Source organism: Ranitomeya variabilis, chromosome 4 (assembly GCF_051348905.1).
Source record: "Ranitomeya variabilis isolate aRanVar5 chromosome 4, aRanVar5.hap1, whole genome shotgun sequence".
Classification (NCBI taxonomy): domain Eukaryota; kingdom Metazoa; phylum Chordata; class Amphibia; order Anura; family Dendrobatidae; genus Ranitomeya; species Ranitomeya variabilis.
The window spans coordinates 720893559-720911369 of record NC_135235.1 but is presented as its reverse complement, the minus strand read 5'-3'; the positions used below and the strand labels follow the sequence as shown (position 1 = coordinate 720911369).

The 17811-nt window shown below is 44.2% G+C and overlaps 2 protein-coding genes across 4 annotated transcripts in view; one reads left to right on the top strand and one right to left on the bottom strand.

Moving 5' to 3' along the window:
* The window catches only part of LOC143766636 (uncharacterized), a 70042-nt gene that overhangs the window by 35387 nt on the left and 16844 nt on the right, over positions 1–17811 (bottom strand). For 2 of the 3 annotated variants that reach the window (XM_077254444.1, XM_077254446.1), the window contains exons 2-6: positions 11994–12143; positions 11685–11864; positions 11479–11602; positions 11298–11395; positions 11010–11100 (exon numbers count right to left, since the gene is read on the bottom strand). In XM_077254444.1, the coding sequence (XP_077110559.1) occupies positions 11010–11100; positions 11298–11395; positions 11479–11602; positions 11685–11864; positions 11994–12071 (571 nt within the window). In that variant the 5' untranslated portion in view covers positions 12072–12143. Of the gene's footprint in view, positions 1–11009; positions 11101–11297; positions 11396–11478; positions 11603–11684; positions 11865–11993; positions 12144–14844; positions 14994–17811 lie in introns of those variants that run through there. The other variant, XM_077254445.1, reaches the window with a different exon arrangement.
* LOC143766638 (uncharacterized) lies at positions 2548–5547 on the top strand. The gene is made up of 4 exons (XM_077254451.1): positions 2548–2829; positions 3144–3324; positions 3479–3641; positions 4415–5547. Exons 1-4 carry the CDS (start codon positions 2686–2688, stop codon positions 5412–5414), a joined length of 1488 nt encoding a protein of 495 aa, XP_077110566.1. The 5' UTR covers positions 2548–2685; the 3' UTR covers positions 5415–5547.

Genomic DNA, 17811 nt, shown 5'->3' with positions numbered 1-17811 from the left:
TTATACTGGAGTATATACGGTAATTCAGATCCAATTTGTTTTATTTTCCCAAGGGTAACAGGAGAAATTGACAGCAAAAGTTGTTGTCCAATTTGTCCTGACTACGCCGATACCCCATATGTGGGGGTAAACCACTGTTTGCGTGCACGGCACAGCTCGGAAGGGAAGGAGCGCCGTTTTACTATTTCAACGCAGAATTTGCTGGAATTGAGATCAGACGCCATGTCGCATTTGGAGAGCACCTGATATGCTTAAACAGTGGAAACCCCCCCACAAGTGACCCCATTTTGGAAACTAGACCACCTAAGGAACTTGTCTAGATGTGTTGTGAGAACTTTGAACCCCCAATTGTTTCACTAAAGTTTATAACGCAGAGCAGTGAAAATAAAAAAAATAATTGTTTTCCCCACAAAAATGATTTTTTTAGCCCCCAGTTTTGTATTTTCCCAAGGGTAACAGGAGAAACTGGACCCTAAAAGTTGTTGTTCGATTTATCCTGAGTACACTGATACCCCATATGTGGGAGAAAACTACTGTTTGGGCACACATCGGGGCTCGGAAGGGAAGAAGTGGCATTTTGGAATGCAGACTTTGATGGAATGGTCTGCGGGCGTCACATTACGTTTGCAGAGCCTCTGATGTGCCTAAACAGTGGAAACCCCCAATTCTAACTCCAGCCCTAACCCAACACACCCCTAACCTAACCCTAATCCCAACCCTAACAATAACCCTAAACCTAATCCCAACCCCAACACACCCCTAACCCTAATACCAACCCTAACCATAACCCTAACCCAACCATCAACGTAATCCAAACCCTAACCCCAACCCTAACTTTAGCGCCAACCCTAACGGGAAAATTGATATAAATACTTTTTTTTTACTTTATTATTTTTCCCTAACTTAGGCTACGTTCACATTTGCGGTGTGCGCCGCAGCGGCGTCGCCGCAACAAAACGCATGCGTCGTGCGGCCCTATCTTTAACATTGGCGCCGCATGTACATGCGTTGTCATGCGTTTTGGTGCGTTGTACGCCGCATGCGGCGTTAGGGCGCACCTGTCAGGGCGCGGCCAACGCAACATGTTGCATTTTTTGGGCGGCGCAGACTTTTTAAAAAACGCATGCGTCGTGTTTGCGTCGTGTTTGCGTCGTCGATGCGCCTTTTTTCCCCATTGACTTGTATTGACAACGCAGACGACGCAAGTACTTGCGTCGTGGTGCGTTGTACGACGCATGCGTTTTCCAATAAAAAATGCAAAACATTGTCTAGACTTTGTCTAGACACAAAAAAAACACTATATATATATATATATATATATATATATATATATATATATATATATATATATATATATATATATATATAAAAAAAAAAGGGGGGGTTGCCATTGTCTTTCACAAGGCTATCAGAGCAGACAGAGAGAGGATCTGAAGACAGAGAGAGGAGCAATCTGCTTTCAAAAACTGTAAGTATATATATTTCTCTTTGCATATTTTTTATTCTGTGTTTTATTTCTTGATTTTGATTTAATTTGTGCAATGTTTGGTCTGTGCTATTGTACGGTTATGGCACTGTGGGTTGTTATTGAAAAATTGTTTTTTTAAATCTGGTTCTGGCGTTATATGATGGCGTTTCTTGTCTTCGGCCTTGCTTGGTTTTGGATTGGTTTTAATGGATTTTTGGTTGTTCTGGTGTCATGCGGTTGTTCAATGTAATTTTTTGGGCAGATTTTTTATTGTTAAATTTCTGTTGCATGTCTTTTTCTGGTTTCTATCATTGTTGGCGGTAACCGTATGGCATTTTCTTGGCTCATGTCTTGCTGTGTTTTATTATGCTGTTGGCATTTTTTTTTCTTTCCTTGAGTGTCTTTTCTTGCTGGTGGGGGGGCTACATTTATGATGTTTCATTTGTATTGTATTGTTCCGTGCGGCAATATGCCATTCTATTTTCAATTGTATTTTCCCTTTTTTTTTTTTTTTTTTATCTATGATGGTTACGTCGTTTTCCGTATGGCTTCCGTATCTCTTTCTTGAATGTTTCCATTGCCAAGTGTGTAGTATAATGGATTTTTTTTTTTTTTTGGTGGGGCCCTTTTTTTAAAATTTCTTGTGTTCTCTTTTCTATTTGACTATGGTTTATCTTTTGGGTTGCTGTATTTTGAACAGCGGTTGTCCCGTAATGTTTATTGCTTATTATCTAGAATGGTATTTATCGCCTTTTTCTGATGTATTTCTGTGGTTATATGTCACCAGATGGTGTTGTTTTGGATCATGTCTTGTTGTAATTGTAAAGTATGGCATTCATTAGTTTGCTATTTCATTGTGCCTTTTTTTTTCCTCTAAGGTTTATTTTTTAAGTTTTGTTTTTTTTAAATTTGGACATAGGTGTCTATTTTTGCTTAATTTTGTTTGGGTCTATTCTTGTATTGTTTCTTCTATTGTCTTCTCTTGCAATGTATGGCGTTGTGGTGTCGCTTTTTGAGTTTGCATTGTCCTATCAGTCAACAGTCAATTGTGGTTGTTTTAATTTTTTTGGCCTATTTTATTGTATGTGGCATTGTTAGCTTTGGATGTGATTTTTTGCTCATTTTTTCATTGCAGAAGAAACTTTAAAAAATAGCGAGTCAATCTGAACATGACTCAGAACATAGCCAATCGGCGCGGGGGAGTGCGGTGAGTAATTATGTCCAGTTGTTTACTATTCACTGTCATTTGTAGCATTGACAATAATTTTTGTATACAATTTTTACAGGCTTCTTCAAGTGAGGGAGAAGGCGCTCAGCGGGAGCAGAGAGGTCGGGGCCAAGATGTGTCGTCAGGCCGGCGAGTGAGTATTTTTTTTTTTTTTATCTTTTTTTTTTGAGTAGCATCCTGCTGGGAGGAACATTAGGAGCATCCTGGTTTCACTAGGGATGTTTACTAAGCTTAATTACATTATAGCTTTTCAGGGCAGCAAGTATTGGGGGAAGGTAACATACAGTTGAACTCCCTGCACACAAACATTCCAAAATACAGGTGTAGAAACCATCAATATACATACATCAAATGGCAAAGGATAGGGCAAAGGTACATATCATGCCAGGTGCTGGTGGTTGTTAATATTTTCATATTTGTAACCTTTTTGTTTTCTAATTATTCTAGGTTTCACAACGGGACCAAGGAATAGATGTGAACCTGCTGATATCCTGCATCCAGGAGCGTGGCCCGTTGTGGGACAGCCGTGACCCCCGGCACATGGACCAGGTGGTGTTGCGGCGTTTGTGGGCAGAGGTGGCAAAGGATGGCTTTGACAGTGCCTCAGCGAAGGACAAAGGCAACTTTCGTGAGTATTGCTGAGACGCTGCTATGACCCATCTTGCCAGGATAAACACAACCGTGCGTGATGCGATCAACGCCTAAACTTTGCATCGCACACGGTTGTTTTATCCTTTTAAAATGCTAAATATGTAACCTTTTTTTTTTCTTTACATTCACAGTTAAAAAGTTGAGGACCAGATGGCGATCCATGAAGGACCGTTTCAATAAGGGGCTCCGTGCTGAGGAGGAGCAATCGAGGAGTGGTGCTGCTGCGGCCAAGTCGGTGCCCTACAAATATAACAGGGCACTACAGTTCCTAAGACCGATCCTTGGCCGCCGACAGTAAGTATTTTGTTCACATACCATATTGCACAGCCACATTGTACATTGCCCAGACACATAGCATATTGCACAGCCACATAGTACATTGCCCAGCCACGTACATTGCGCATCCACATAGTATATTGGCAGGCCACTATATCGCAGCCACATAGTACACGTTCTAGCCACTTATCCACATAGTATATTTCCCAGGAACATAGTGTATTGGCCATCCATGCAGTCAGCGTAGCATATTGGCCATGCTTTTTCCCTAGTGGAATGGTATATAGCCCATTAGTAATTTTTTTGGTTAAGCGTGAGTCCTTGTAGTCCATGACAGGTTACGTTCTGAGTCAGGGTAGTTCTGATCGCAGGAATAATGATGATGTCTCGATCACATGATCCTAACGTCATGGCCGTTCCTGCGATCAGATCAGCAAATTCACGGTGTTTTTTTTTCTTTTTTTTCTTAATTTTATACTATTTTTGCGCCATAGGCAGCATCAAGATAGATTTTTTGAAAAATTTTTTTTTAAAACGATGACAGAGGTATGCATTGGCTTTGGCAGCGTGAAGGAACAGTCATTTTCTGCCGTAGGTATGTCCATGATTGTTATCGTCAGCCCTAATGGTCAGCTGGCGATAACAATCAGCAATTTATTATAGGCCACACAGACTGAGAGACAGGGGATTGTAATGTATTGATGTGTCATGTAATGTTAATTTTATTACAGGAGTTGGCGTATGTGATAGGTTATAAATTGAAGACTAATTTTTTACTTATCTTTTCACAGGACACACAGCAGCACCCTCGAGAGAGCTCGCCCCGCAGGAGAGGACCTTCATGAATCGCCATCTGACCCGTCACAGCCCTCCCACAGCGACAGCAGGCTTGCACCACCATCTGGAGAACCGGCAGCCGGGCCATCAGGTGTTCCCCTGCCCGAGGCCTCTGGCGCACCTTCGTTCGGGAATTCCCGACAGCGCCAGCGTGCCTCGGACAGGCCAGCCATGCCCGAATTTATGCATTTGAGCACGTTTTTCCAGAACTGCTTCAAGGCGCTGAACGATAAAATGGACACTCGTCTGTCCAGTATCGAACGGCGCCTTGAAAATCTGGAAACCGAGCTCTCGAATCCGGCCAAACATTTTTTAAGTACAATTGCTAAAGGCATGGTGGAACACCTTACGCCGGAACTCCAGATTTCGGTGATGCAGTCCTGCAACAATGCCTACGTGAGGGCTCTGCAACAGGCTCGGCTCACGCAGTCAGCGACACTGCCCGTAGTGCCGTCGCTGGCTAGCGTGACTCCGACTCCTGCTGCAGAGTCACTCCAGCCACCCCACCGAGGTCCACGTGCCGAGCGACGGCACCACAGGCACCATACCATTGTGCCGCCGACTCCTGCTCCTGCCAGGCCCTCATCCTCCCGCAGGAGTCATTCTGGGGGAGCTGCCGCAGGAGGGAAAAAAAGGAAGAGGAAGAGGAGACACACAGAGGCACACAGTGAGGCTCTGGCTGCTCCAGTAGAAACACCAAGTGCGCGTCGGGGCTCTAGCCGCAGCAGGAGCAGCCAGGGCCAACCAAGAACCTCCCAAAGGCTCGTGTTGCCTCCTCCCTCCCCTACAGAGGTGGCGGTTTCTTCCCCAGTCTACCCTGCGGAGGGTTTGGACCTGCCATCCAGCCTCCTGGATTATAGGTCCTCATCCTCCTCGTCGTCATCATCCTCATCTTCCTCTCCCCATTCCCTTCCGAAGAGGTATATACCATTCCCCCATGGTGGCAGAGGTTGATACCCCCTAAGTTTATTTCCCCTTTTTTTTTCTGTTTCCCCTCAATAAAAAAAAGTTTGGTTTACAACAACAATATTGGTTCTTATTTTACAGTATACTTCTCGGCAAGTCACACCGTGCGCCGTCTACACATATTTTGTGCTTCAAACACCTCATATATGCAATGTCAGACACTATTTTTACAATTTTTATTTTGCCTTTTTTTGGGTGTCTCTCATTGCTGTACGAGGTGTTTACAAACAATAAAGTGTATGAGGTGTTTTCAAACAATAAAGGTACCTTCACACTAAACGATATTGCTAGCGATCCGTGACGTTGCAGCGTCCTGGCTAGCAATATCGTTCAGTTTGACAGGCAGCAGCGATCAGGATCCTGCTGTGATATCGCTGGTCGCTGCAGAAAGTCCAGAACTTTCGTCGCTGGACTCCCTGCAGACATCGCTGGATTGGTGTGTGTGACACCGATTCAGCGATGTCTTCACTGGTAACCAGGGTAAACATCGGGTTACTAAGCGCAGGGCCGCGCTTAGTAACCCGATGTTTACCCTGGTTACCAGCGTAAAAGTAAAAAAAAACAAACACTACATCATACTTACCTTCCGCTGTCTGTCCCCCGGCGTTCTGCTTCTCTGCACTGTTAGCGCCGGCCAGCCGGAAAGCACAGCACAGCGGTGACGTCACCGCTCTGCTTTCCGGCCGCTGTGAGTGCAGAGAAGCAGAACGCCGGGGGACAGACAGCGGAAGGTAAGTATGTAGTGTTTTTTTTTTTTTACTTTTACGCTGGTAACCAGGGTAAACATCGGGTTACTATGCGCGGCTCTGCGCTTAGTAACCCGATGTTTACCCTGGTTACCAGGGGATCGGCATCGTTGGTCGCTGGAGAGCTGTCTGTGTGACAGCTCTCCAGTGACCAACTATGCCGAGGTCCCCGGGTAACCAGGGTAAACATCAGGTTGCTAAGCGCAGGGCCGCGCTTCCGATGTTTACCCTGGTTAACAGTGTTAAATGTAAATAAAACAACAGTACATATACTCACAATTGCGTCCCCCGGCGTCCGCTACCCTGCACTGACTGAGTGACGGCCCTAACAGCAGAGCGGTCACATCACCGCTGTGCTGTGCATTCACTTTACGGCCGGCGCTCAGTCAGTGCAGGAAGCGGACGCCGGGGGACGCGAAGATGAGTATATGTACTGTTTGTTTTTTTTTTAAATTTAACACTGGTAACCAGGGTAAATATCAGGTTACTAAGCGCCGCCCTACGCTTTGTAACCCGATATTTACCCTGCTTAACATTGTAAAACATCGCTGGTATCATTGCTTTTGCTGTCAAACACAACGATACACTGCAATCTGACAAACAAATAATATGTTATATGGTATGGTATAAATTTATTCTTTGAAGCAGTGTAGAAAACTTAGAGAAATTTTTTATTAAACAACAACATTTTTAAAAACAAAGGGTTCCAAGTTTTTTACATAAGGCACATGACATTTGTGAACTATAGGTAGATGCCAAATCTGACATAACCAAACCAAACTAAACGGATTACATTTATTGCACATTTATCCGGAGAATTAGTTTGTTATTATATTACATTTTTAGCACAGTCACAGTAGAGCTATTTATTGGTGTAGTTAAAACCAGAACACAGTCCAAAAGTAACATTATTACTACACCATTTGATCTTGCCATGACACACGGCCAACATCTGACACAAAATAGGCCGCAAAACGATCCCTCATCTGCGCAATTTCCACACTTGTCCTCAGAGGATGATCATGGAAATCGGGCAATGGGTTGGCTATGGGTTCATCGAGTTCCGCATTCAGTCTCTCTTTGGCCATAATGTAATTGTGGAGAACCACACAAGCCTTCACCACCTCATCCACTGTCTCAGTTTTCAGATTAATGGCGGATCCTAATATCCGCCATTTGGAGACAAGGATGCCAAAGGCGCACTCCACAGTCCTTCTGGCCCTGGACAGTCTGTAATTGAAAACCCTTTTTGTATGGTCCAAGCCCCGACTGGAGTAGGGTTTCAATAGGTTGGCAGACATTTGGAATGCCTCATCCCCAACCACAACAAATGGCATCGCAGGGCCTTCGGTGTGGGGAAGAGGTCGTGGCTGGGGGAAATTAAAATTGTTCCCATATAATTTTTGGCCCATATCCGACTCCTTAAATGTCCGTGAGTCATTTGCACGGCCAAACGCACCAATGTCCACTGCAAGAAAACGGCAGTCGGCACCGGCAATTGCCATGAGCACAGTGGAAAAGTATTTTTTATAGTTGTAGAAAAGGGATCCACTTTTCCCAGGCTTGGTAATCCGAATGTGCTTTCCATCCACCGCGCCAATACAGTTTGGAAACGAACGCACTTGGTCAAATTTCTGTGCGTTGGCCTCCCAGATTTCGCTTGTAGGGACGGGTAAAAATTCCTCCCGGAGATTATCCCACAAAGCGCGGCATGTCTCAGCAATAATTCCGGAAAGAGTGGAGACTCCAATCCGGAACTGAAAATGAAGGGATCTCAAGGTCTCTCCGGTAGCCAGGAAACTGCCAAGAAGATAAAGAAATTACATTAAAGTACATTGTAATTTATAAAAGTACATTGACCATACCAACCCCCAAAAAAAATTAAAAAAAAAAAAAAAGAAGGGAAGAACATATCACAGTCATTCAAACAGCTACGTACCGTAGAGTCACCAGCAGCCGTTCCTCTGCGGAAATAGCTCTCCGGAGCTGTGTGTCCTGCCTGCTTATGGATCCTTCCACCCGACGCAGAAGATAGCGGAAGCTGTCCTGAGACATCCTGGTGTATTCGAAATATTTCTCCAGGTTGTCATTCAGTTCGCCAAACAAGCTATGGTATGCTCCACGGCTCTCCCGGACTTCCAAGATAGGGTGTATCCAAAAGCGGCGACGACTCCATCTCCGTTTTTCCCTTTCCCTTTGATGACAACAGGCGACAGCATAGGCATGAGCCAAGGCAAATTCCATCTCCATATCCATGATGATACTGTCCATGGGATGCTCCATCATGAATACCAGCAAAATGGAATTCATGTCTGCCAGGGTATATATACACAAATTGGTGGACCTTATCTATTGTGTAGACCCTTTTTTTTTGGGAGGGGGGATGAAGAATGACTCAATGCACAAAAAACGCATGCGGCGTAAAACGCTGCGTTTTTTTGTTCAAAACGCAACTGCGTTTCCAAAAAACGCAGCGTTTTACGCCGCATGCGTTGAATGCATGCGGCGCAAAACGCAGCGTTGTGCATGCGTTTTGCTGCGTTTTTGTTTGCGTTGTGCGTTGCGGCGCCGACGCTGCGGCGCACAACGCAAATGTGAACGTAGCCTAAGGGGGTTATAAAGGGTGGTTAGATTTACTATTTATAGCAGGTTTTTATGTTTGGCTGCTGTCACACACTAAAAAACGCTTTTTATTGCAAAAAATAGTTTTTGCGTCACCATATTTTGAGAGCTATAATTTTTCCATATTTCGGTCCACAGAGTCATGTGAGGTCTTGTTTTTTGGGGAACGAGTTGACGTTTTTATTGCTACCATTTTCGGGCACATGATCGCTTTTTATTCCGATTTTTGTTAGGCAGAATGACCAAAAACCAGCTATTCATGAATTTCTTTTGTGGGGGCGTTTATACCATTCCACCTTTGGTAAAATTGATAAAGCAGTTTTATTCTTCGGGTCAGTACGATTACAGCGACACCTCATTTATATAATTTTTTTGTGTTTTGGCGCTTTTATACAATATAAACTATTTTATATAAAAGTAACTGTTTTTTCATCGCTATATTCTGAGAGCTATAACTTATTTTTTAGCTGATGGCGGCTCGTTTTTTTGCAGGACAAGATGATGTTTTCAGCGGTGTTTGTTTGATCGCAGTGTTCCAGGGGTTAATGTGCCAGGAGTGGTCCGTGACCGCTCCTGGCACATAGTGTCGGATGTCAGCTGTGATAATCAGGCGAGACCCGGCCGTGATCCCCCGTGAGCTCGGCTTATCGCATATGACGTACTATCCCGTCGATGGTCATACGGGCCCAGGTCACCTCGAGGGGATAGTACATCTAATGTCAGAAAGGGGTTAAGGACTACCACGGAGTAAAAGACTCATACAGTCATGGCCAAAAGTATTCACACCCCTGCAATTCTGTCAGATAATTCTCAGTTTCTTCAAAAATCACTAGAACTGGTTTGAGAGAAAGCACTGGAGACTTCTAAGGTGGCCAGCAATTAGTCCAGACCTGAATCCCATAGAACACCTGTGGAGAGAATGGCAGTTTGGAGAAGGCACTCTTCAAATATCAGGGACCTGGAACAGTTTGCCAAAGAAGAATGGTCTAAAATTCCAGCAGAGCATTGTAAGAAACTCATTGATGGTTACCGGAAGTGGTTGGTTGCAGTTATTTTGGCTAAAGGTTGTGCAAACAAGTATTAGGCTGAGGGTGCCAATACTTTTGTCTGGCCCATTTTTGGAGTTTTGTGTGAAATGATCAATGTTTTGCTTTTTGCTTAATTTTCTTTTGTGTTTTTTCATTTAAGACAAATTAAATGAAGATAATAATACCAAAGAATTTGTGTTTGCAATCATTTTCAGGAAGAAACTGAGAATTATCTGACAGAATTGCAGGGGTGTGAATACTTTTGGCCATGACTGTAACTGAGGCAGGGCGATCCGACCACAATCAAACTATCATACAGATGAACATTTAAATAAAATACATATTTTTTTATTCTAATACATCCCCAACAATAATGTATGTATGAGGGGAGAGCTCCAACACTTAACCAGAGTTGCACTCATTTATGGTGGACCATTGAGCCACTATGAGTCCTGAACAGAAGAGTAGAGAAATTATTAATGCTCCCATTTTAGGAGAGATTGTGCAGTAATCTGAATTCCACAGGATCGAAAACATAATGTCATTTATGATGTGGAGTGAATCCATGAAACCAGGGCTCGAGCCATGCCAACACATCTCCTGCAGGGGTGAATGAATGTATATTACAGCCAGAAAGGAAAACTCTGTTATTGTACAGAAATTCTCACTTGGCCTCACTGCACATTTAATGTTGTTGATTATAAAAGTGAAGTTTGTCCAGAAAGACTGGACCTGGGCTTGTAGGGACCATATGATCATATTCAGCAGCACAGAAGGGGGAGAAGGTAGATTCATCCAATAAGATATCAGAGATCTAGGAAGTCAACAGCATCATTACCCTCCGCTTTATCTTACAGGCCTATTATAATAATTTTCCTCAAGTGATTTTCTAACTTGTCCAAACTTTCTACGTACGCAGTTTGGCTTTGTAGTTTACAGATCTGGGCAGATAAGTCAGCGTCTCCTAAACCAAGGGGGTAGGTGGATCCTCCAGGCTATACGTTCTATAGAAAAGGGCTTTTAATGCCCAAAGTGATTTTAACAGTTTTGGGAGGAGGAGAATGTTATGGTGTAGAGGCAAAATGGTGATCATGGTAATACAGCCGGACTACACCACCGATAAAGCAGCCACAGCCGGTGACTGAGAAGAATCTGTGACTTCTCTGCATTTAGTGGTCACTACTCACCTGGGTAGTCATATGTAGGAATCTCCTCCTTACACCGCTCATCCCCCCTCACATATGTCTCTGTAGCATTAACATGGGTCAGATCTTCACCCTGAAACATATATTGTAAAAGTCACAGACAGATGGAGAAGTCACATCTATGATCAGCTCTAATCCTGCCATCTCCACCGTTCTCATTACACAAGTATAAAACATATAATACTGGTGGATAAAACAAGACTGAGTCAAGACCTTCACAGCCGTCAACACATCATAAGGGAGATCTCATGACACCTTCTCTCCATCTACCTGATGATCATGAGGAACACTGAGGTCTCCTTGTTTACAGTCCTGTGGAAGAAGACGATGGGGACATCTCTCTGGTGTTGTCCTCTTACTAGATATAACTGGAGGAAACACATACAGGGACTGAATTTTTTCTTTACATACAGATAATTAAATGTTGTGTGTACCTAGTCCTGTCCATTACCTGATGATGTGAGGAGCTGGGGAAAATCCATCATGATGTCCTTGTACATATCTTTGTGTCCTTCTAAATACTCCCACTCCTCCATGGAGAAATAGACAGCAACATCCTGACACCTTATAGGAACCTGACACATACAATGATACCGTCATCCCCTGATCCCTTTATAGTGTTACTGTATAATGTCCCAGCAGTCCCAGCAGTGTCACCTCTCCAGTCAGCAGCTCAGTCATCTTGTGGGTGAGTTCTAGGATCTTCTGCTCATTGATGTCCTCATGTATCAGAGGGAGAGATAGAGGCTCCGTGATTGGGCTCAGGGGTCTTCCCCATCCCTCAGACACAGGGTCCTGACAGCGCTCACTAGAGGTCTTCTTCACTACTGTGTAATCCTGGTTATGGAGAGACACATTAATAAATCTCACTACAGACATTTCCAGAGTCCTCACCTCTCCAGTTCTGTCTATCTGTTATTCCCATAGATAAGAATGATGTAATGTGACGTCATCAGAATCTCTCACCTCTCCAGTAAGCCGGAAAAGGATCTCTAGGGTGAGGTGTAATATCCTCTCCGCCATCTTGTCTCTGTCCATATCCATCCTTGGTGGGTAAATCAGGAAAATTCTCTTATACAGAAGATCTTCACTGAGAGGATCCGATATTGTAGAGACCTGAATGAGAAGGAGATGAGCCAATGTAACATCATAAGAATCCTGTGTAATAATACAATTACTGGGGATAATAAGGGAAACATATGAGGAGATTTATTATTTTACAGTATTTAGTTTTCTTCTTTACATCTACTAATAAAACCCACCGTATTTTTCGGACTAGAAGACGCACTTTTCTTCCTCCAAATTTGGGAGGAAAGTGTGGGTGCGTCTTATAGTACGGATATAGCATGTGGGGAGGGGGGCAGCAGCGAGTGGGATCGCACGGTTATCCCACTTCAGGATGTCCCCTGTTGTGAACTCTGTTTTCGGGCTCCCTCTTGTGGTCACGAGTGGTACTGTGTGAGTGTTATCTTTTGGCTCCCTCTGGTGGCTTTCTTTGTCATCCTGCGGGTCTGTGGCTGGGATCAGCTGTCTCGTTATCCACTAGTGAGGTTTCCTATTTAACTCAGCTGCACCTTCATTTGTTGCCTGCTATCGATGTATTCAGTGCTACTCTGATTTCTCCTGACTACATTCGTTTCCAGTCTCTCCAAGAGAAGCTAAGTTCTGTTTGATCATTTTTTGCTCATCAGTGTTCAATATGTTTCCTGCATATGATGAGTTCAGTCCAGCTTGCTAATATGTGATTTCCTTGCTTGCTGGTAGCTCTGGGGTACAGAGTTGCTCCCCTCACATCGTTAGTTGGTGTGGGGGTTCGCGCATTCTCTGTGTGGATGTTTTGTATAGGGTTTTCTACTGACCGCACAGCTCCCTTTCTATTTTCTGCTATCTAGTGTTAGCGGGCCTCATTTGCTAAATCTGTTTCATTTCTACATTTGTACTTTCCCCTTAACTCACCGTTATTATTTGTGGGGGGCTTTCTATATCTTTGGGGTTAGTTCTCTGAGGCAAGTGAGGTCTTTGCTTTCTCTCTAGGGTAGTCAGTTTCTTAGGCCGTGAAGAGACGTCTAGGATTTTCAGGTAACGTTCCACGGCTGCCTATAGTTGTGTGCGGATAGGATCAGGATTGCGGTCAGTCCAGTTACCACATCCCCAGAGCTAGTCCTATTTTCAGTTACTTAGCTGGTCAGACTTACGATCCTAAGCCACAAGGATCATAACAGTCCCCGCTGCCCAGAATCAGCTGCTGGGGAAGCCACGTGGCCCCGCTGATTAAGTGCAGTGAATATTTATTAGCTGCTCCACGACCACCAATCAGCTGAGCGGTGAGCCGGGAGCAGCAAATGAATGCTGCACTTAAGTAGCAACACACAGTTTCCCCAGCACTGATTCCGGGGAGAATCTGTGTGTCCAGGGGAGGAGGCAGCAGCAGGGGCCAGGAGATCGCTGCCTACCTGCCTGTGCTGGACGCTGACTTCTGTGGTGCACAGGGAGGACCTGTGATGTCAGAAGTGGGCGGGCTGGAGCATCACATGGCAGCTCAGAGCCCTCCCTCTTCTGACATCATCACAGGTCCTTCAGGCTCCCACCTAGAATCTGCAGCTTCCTCTTATGTCCTGCGCTGTGGAAAGGCAAAAACAACAGGGGGGTCTCTGTGTGCAGCCATGGGATGCTCCAGCTTTTACCTCACCACAGTGTGGCTGGCTGCCACAATTAAGAGGTCAGTCTTTACAAAACACTATAAAGCACTCTGCCCCTCCTTTGGTGAACTATAACTCCCAGCATGTCATAGGATCTGCAGGACATGCTGGGAGTTATAGTTCTCCCATGGGATTTTAAAGCAGCACTCCAGTGTTATTTTGCAGTGCTGGAGTGGTGCTTTCACTATAAGCCCTGTGCACCCATTCTTAGGGCTCATTTCAACATGCGAGGCACACGTCCGTATCTCGCATGTGGAAACCAAGCTCTGGTGCCGGCACTCCAGAGCAGAGCGTGCGGCCGCATACGAACACATGGAGCTGCACACCTCCGCTCCAAAGTGCCGGCGCCAGAGCTTGGTTTCCACATGCGAGATACGGACGTGTGCCTCGCATGTGGAAATGATCCCTTATACTCACCCTCCAGCATCTTCATATCGTACTTGACAGACAACACACTGGTCCCGCAGCTTCCAACATAATAACATACTATTATATATAATAACACCACATATAATAGTATGTTATTTATGTTATTAAATATTTTACTACATTTTGCTTTAAATATTTTTTTCCCTACTTTCCACCTCTAAAACCTGGGTGCACCTTATAGTCCGGTGCGTCCTATAGTCCGAAAAATACTGTATATATTTTAGGCCACAGACGACAAGCAGTTTCTCCCTCGGAGTCGGCAGCTGAATACGTTCCTCATAGACTCATCTTCCATAACGCTAATTCTCGTCTCATTTACCAACCCTGGAATCGGCATTAGCAATACTGCAGGAGATATTCATTACATGGGACAGGAGAAATAACGACTTCATGATGAGGACGACATCTTCATATTCTACTACGGCTCTAGAAACAGATTTGTTCAGAGTCGGTCACTGACTCCATCCCCACCGGCCTCTATATGAAGGTTTCCCGTCTTCCCCGCACTGTAATCTTCTATCACGTTAGATCTCAGCTCTGATTCACACACAGAAGTTTGAGGCTTTTATAAAAGATTGTTTGTAAGAACAACAAGACAGTTGTCTCCATGTACAGTGTTTTGATTTTTTAGCACTTTTGCTTTGGATTCCATATAACGTATATACTCAAGTATAAGCAGAGGCACCTACTTTTGACACGAAAAACTGGGTAAGCTTATTGACTTGAGTAGAAGCTGGGTATGCGTGGCTCCCCAGTCCCTGTCCTAGTGTGCATGACTCTTCCTGTACTGAACGATCACGTGGCCCTGCTCATTAAGGTAATGAATATGCGCCCACACCTATGGAAAATAAAGCAAACACAACAGGCAATAATACAAATATAAAGTCATGCTACTATAGGAAAACATCCCATATATCGGGCCTGTAAATGGAGATGTGTAGGACACACTATTACTTACTACAAGGAAAAGACTAAATAAAATTAGTGCCATAGTCCAAGATATATGCAAGTCATAGAAAGTTTATTATAAATACAAAAAACAACAAAGAATATGGACATAAAAACAGGGGGTACGTGGCAGCATACAGCATGGAAGCAAGGAGCAGGGAGGTAAACTCTGTGTATGACCTGAGTACGTAATGCCAGGTAGAGTGCATCCGGCTAAGTGCATACAAGGATCCATACTGACAGCAATGAAATAACAATTAATCCATGTTGGGAAAATACCATACGGAACCCAAGTGTAAACATACCAGTGTACGCAGGAGACCAAGCTGACTCCAACCCACCCCGACGCGCGTTTCGGTACAATACTTCTTCAGGGGGACACCTATGGGAGTGGAAAGATGTGCAGGAAGTATGGTGGCGTCTAAAAATAACTAAAATTGACAAATCTCCGGGCCCGGATGGTATACACCCCCGAGTACTGCAGGAATTAAGTACAGTCATTGATAGACCATTATTTTTCATCTTTAAAGACTCCATAATAACAGGGTCTGTACCACAGGACTGGCGTATAGCAAATGTGGTGCCAATATTCAAAAAGGAGACAAAAACTGAACTAGGAAATTATAGGCCAGTAAGCTTAACCTCTACTGTGGGTAAAATCCTGGAGAGTTTTCTAAGGGATGCTATGCTGGAGTATCTGATGAAGAATAACCTCATGACCCAGTATCAGCACGGGTTTACTAGGGACCGATCATGTCAGACTAATTTGATCTATGAAGAGGTAAGTTCTGGACTGGACCAAGGGAACCCAGTAGATGTAGTGTATATGGACTTTTCAAAAGCTTTTGATACGGTGCCACACAATAGGTTGATACTTAAAATGAGAATGGGGATAGGGGAAAATATGTGTAAGTGGGTTGAGAGCAGGCTCAGGGATAGGAAACAAAGGGTAGTTATTAATGGAGCACACACGGACTGGGTCGCGGTTAGCAGTGGGGTACCACAGGGGTCAGTATTGGGCCCTCTTCTTTTTAACATATTTATTAATTACCTTGTAGGAGGCATTCAGAGTAGAATTTCAATATTTGCAGATGACACTAAACTCTGCAGGGTAATCAATAGAGAGGAGAACAATTTTATATTACAGGATGATTTATGTAAACTAGAAGCTTGGACTGATAAATGGCAAATGAGCTTTAATGGGGATAAATGTAAGGTCATGCACTTGGGTAGAAGTAATAAGATGTATAACTATGTGCTTAATTCTAAAACTCTGGGTAAAACCGTCATAAAATAGGGGGCCCCCCCAAAAAAAAAATTAAGTGGGGTCCCGTATATTTTATAGCCAGAAAGGCTACGCAGACAGCTGCGGGCTGATATTCATAGCCTAGAGAGGGGCCATGGATATTGCCCCCCCATGTCTGCAAATACCAGTCCGCAGCCACCCCAGAAATGGCGCATCTGTAAGATGCGCCAATTCTGGCACTTAGCCCCTCTCTTCCCACTCCCGTGTAGCGGTGGGATATGGAGTAATAAGGGGTTAATGTCACCTTGCTATTGTAAGGTGACATTAAGCCGGGTTAATAACGGAGAGGCATCAATAAGACGCCTATCCGTTATTAATCCAATAGTAAGAAAGGGTTAATAAAACACACACACATTAGGAAAAAGTATTTTAATATTCTTCATTTCACCATACTTACTATACTTCAGCGCCTGCAAAAAACTTAAAATAATAAACCGTATACTACCTGTCCGCCGTAGTCCAATTAATAACGAGTGACCCATCTCCCCTGTAGAACAGTGACATCTTGTGAGGTCACTGCTCTATAGGACCTTCAGTGACACACTGACAGGAGACAATGGCTCCTGCAGTGCATCACTGAGAGTTTACCTTAGGACAAATCTCACTTTATGGCAAAAAGCTGCCTGGGAAAATTTCTCATACAGCAATGGCATAAAGTGAGACTAGGGACTTTTTTTTTTTTTTAGCAGCGGAGGAATACAGTGGTGGAAAGATACCTACCTGCCATCATTGTGTTCCTGGAGCCCCTGGAGAGCAGTCGCATTATCTGATGCTGCTGCTCTCCATGGGAGATCTGTTGTGAATTCCGTTCTCGGGCTCCCTCCTGTGGTCATGAATGGTACTTTGGTGAGTTCTGTCCTTGGACTCCCTCTGGTGGCCTTGAGTGGAACGGCTGGTTTTTGAGGTTGGTTTTCTCAGCTGCCTTCGTTTATTGCTATGCTGGCTTCCCTATTTAACTCCACTCAGATCGTTACTTCATGCCACCTGTCAATGTCTCAGTACTGGTTCAGATCTCTCTTGGACTTTTCTTGTGACCTGTCTACTCCAGCAGAAGCTAAGTCCCTGCTAAGTTCATTTGTTGTTCATTGCTTTCTGAATACATGCTAAGTTTTTTAGTCCAGCTTGCTATCATGTTATTTCCTTGCTAGCTGGAAGCTCTGGGGGTGCAGAGTTGCACCTCCACACCGTGAGTCGGTGTGGAGGTCTTTTTGCACACTCTGCGTGGTTTTTTATAGTTTTTTGTACTGACCGTATAGTTCCCTTTGCTATCCTCTGACTATCTAGTAAGACTGGCCTCCTTTGCTAAAACCTGTTTCATTCCTGTGTTTGTGACTTTCCTCTTAACTCACAGTCAATATTTGTGGGGGGCTGCCTTTTCCTTTGGGGAATTTCTCTGAGGCAA

Excerpts from the sequence above, each read along its gene's own strand:
- LOC143766638 (XM_077254451.1), top strand. The coding sequence starts at position 2,686 with ATGTCCAGTTGTTTACTATTCACTGTCATTTGTAGCATTGACAATAAT. Across the intron at positions 2,830-3,143 it reads ATGTGTCGTCAGGCCGGCGA|GTTTCACAACGGGACCAAGG; the intron begins GTGAGTATTTTT and ends TAATTATTCTAG. Across the intron at positions 3,642-4,414 it reads CCGATCCTTGGCCGCCGACA|GACACACAGCAGCACCCTCG; the intron begins GTAAGTATTTTG and ends ATCTTTTCACAG.